The following is a 2,604-nucleotide window of genomic DNA, read 5'->3' as shown; positions in this document are numbered from 1 at the left end:
TGTAGAAAGAGATGACTCATATCTGTAAATAGAGTCTAATGGTCTAGTTTATAATAACTAATAATAATAATAATAATAATATAATAATGTTCAGTTACCCCCTGAAATATGTATTTTTTCGTCATTTTATCTCCTCGTGTTGTCCAGTGGCTCAAAATGAAAGCCTGTTTTTTCCAACGTCTTTGTCCATATAGTTATTTTTAGGGTTTTGTTGTTGTATTTTATCAAGTTTTTGAAGCTTTTCCTGATCTTTATGTCACTTTTTTCAGTTAGTCACGTTTTCGGACGTCTCTATCGATTTCTTTTAGAAGATTTTCTTTTTTTGTCAGTTTTATAAAACATTTTATCTTTTTATTTCAAAGGCTATAATATAATATAATATAATATAATATATAATATAATATAACAATACCTTGAACCCCCCCCCCCCCCCCCCCCCCCCCCTACAGAGTTAATACCTTGAACCCCCCCCCCCCTTGTTGAGGTATCTTTCCTCCTTCCAGAAGTCTTCGAGTTCTTTGAAGTTTCTGCTCCTTTAAGGTCTATCACAGATTTACATAATGTTGAGGTCAGGAGATTGTGAAGGCCATGGCAGAACCTGCAGTTTACTCCTCTTGATGGTTTTGAGGTGTGTTTAGGATCATTCTCCATCTGTAGAAGCCGTCCTCTCTTTAACTTCAGCCTCATAAAGTGTTATTGAATCCATTTTTCCTTCTCAAAATACTCACTTTACTAATAATTGTGTAATGTATAATTAATATTTCTCCTTTTCTCTCAGATCCACCCATCCATCAAAATGAAGAACAAAGACCCCCCTCCGTACTCGCCCCCTGGCTACCCTGCTGGTTGGTCACAGTATAAATAATAATAATAATAATAATAATAATAATAATAACTTAACCAGCTGCCACTTTGCTCGTTAGGAATCATCCATAGTATCTGTAGAACACGTCATGCTGATATATTTGAAGTATTTTTATACTTGTGTTGGTTTCTCTCTGCAGCCTACGCCGGACCGCCACTCCAGGTACCCAGCATGCACTACACCCCCAATGTTGAAATACAGGGGCACAAGTATACACCCCCCTATGTAATGAAGTGGACACAGGAAGGGGTGGGGCTTAACCTTTCGATTTCTTCTTCATTGGTACTATGAAACAGCAACACCACCCACACATGTCTCCTCTGCAGAACTACACCGATGGAGGAGCCCAGGACCTCCTCACAGGACCAAAGGGGCAACGGGGGCCACAGGGGCCACAGTGGCAACAGGGGCCACAGGGGCCACAGTGGCAACAGGGGCCACAGGGGCCACAGGGGCCGCAGTGGCAACAGGGGCCACAGGGGCCACAGGGGCAACAGGGGCCGCAGTGGCAACAGGGGCAACAGGGGCAACAGGGACAACCCGGACAACCAGGGCAACCCGGACAACCATGGACACCAGGTCAACAAGGGCAACAGGGGCACCAGAAGATGCCCCCCGGAGAGCAGCCTAGATACCCAGGTAGGTCTGAGGGTCCCGACCTAGATCTCCAGACGTAGAGACCCCTCCGGCTCTGGGAGTCCAGTAGGGAGGAGAACATCAACGGGACCTCCGTAACCTTAAAGATGAACTGAACTGAAAAACTAACTTTTGATAACTTGTTGGTTATGATAATTACAAATGAATTACACAAAAAAAAATCAAAAAAAAAAATCAATATAGCTTTTTTTTAAGCAACACAAAAATTGCGTTTGTTAGTATTAGAATGCTGATAATATCGATGACGTCGATAGTTAGTTAGCGGCTAACATCCGCTAGCTTCAGAGGGACGTTGGGTTCTGTGGTTCAGCTGAGACGGCGAACATGAGCTAGCTTCAGAGGGAGTAGAGCGGGACGTTGGATTCTGTGGTTTAGTTAGCGGCTAACATCCGCTAGCTTCACAGGAATATTGGATTCTGGGGTTCAGCTGAGACGGCGAACAGCTAACGCTAGCTTCGGGGGGGGAAGGGGACGTTGGATTCTGTGGTTTAGCTTGCGGCTAGTAAACACATTATCGATTTGGGATATCGTCGGAGTCTGGGTTATTTCTACGGTCTATGGTCGGAGTGCTAGCTTGTGGAGTTTGTCATAAGAGTGCTGCTAACGTATTTAGCTGCTAGCCCTTTCCCTCGGTCGGATCAACAACGTTACATCCAGCCCTTTGCCTAGTAGATTTGATAGTATGCTGATAACCGGTAAACATCGCTCCCTCTCTGTCCTCTGCCTGCCGGGAGCGTTTCAGCGCCCTGTCTCTGCTGCAGGAAGCATCGGGGGTGTTACTAGCCGGTGGTCTATCGGTCTGCCCTGCACTGGAGACTGCAGGCCTCAGGTTTCAGTCTGGTGATCAATAGGTCTGCCCTGCACTAGAGCCTGCAGGCCTTAGGTTTCAGTCTGTTGGACTTAACCTCACCAGTGACGCTGTTGTATCAAAAGCACAGCTTTCCAAATCGTCTGTCTCTAAACAATGCTACAGACTCAAAATCCAGACGCTGTCGGAGTGCTAGCCCGTTTTAAGGCAGCTAGCTGCTAGCATTGAGTTGAGGATGTTTTTTCCTTGTCAAAGGTAGCCTGTGGAAATGTGT

General features: G+C 45.4%; 1 protein-coding gene across 1 annotated transcript; it reads left to right on the top strand.

The window, feature by feature from the left end:
• Positions 1-778: 778 nt before the first annotated feature.
• LOC117940889 (pre-mRNA 3' end processing protein WDR33-like) lies at positions 779-1,504 on the top strand (the record flags this gene model as incomplete). The annotated part of the gene is made up of 3 exons (XM_034866011.1): positions 779-845; positions 1,005-1,027; positions 1,192-1,504. Coding segments are annotated over 3 exons (403 nt in total), but the record flags the coding sequence as incomplete, so codon positions are not given.
• Positions 1,505-2,604: the final 1,100 nt, after the last annotated feature.

This window comes from Etheostoma cragini, unplaced genomic scaffold (genome assembly GCF_013103735.1).
Source record: "Etheostoma cragini isolate CJK2018 unplaced genomic scaffold, CSU_Ecrag_1.0 ScbMSFa_3668, whole genome shotgun sequence".
In the NCBI taxonomy this organism is placed as follows: Eukaryota; Metazoa; Chordata; class Actinopteri; order Perciformes; family Percidae; genus Etheostoma; species Etheostoma cragini.
This window is presented reverse-complemented; position numbering and strand designations above follow the sequence as displayed.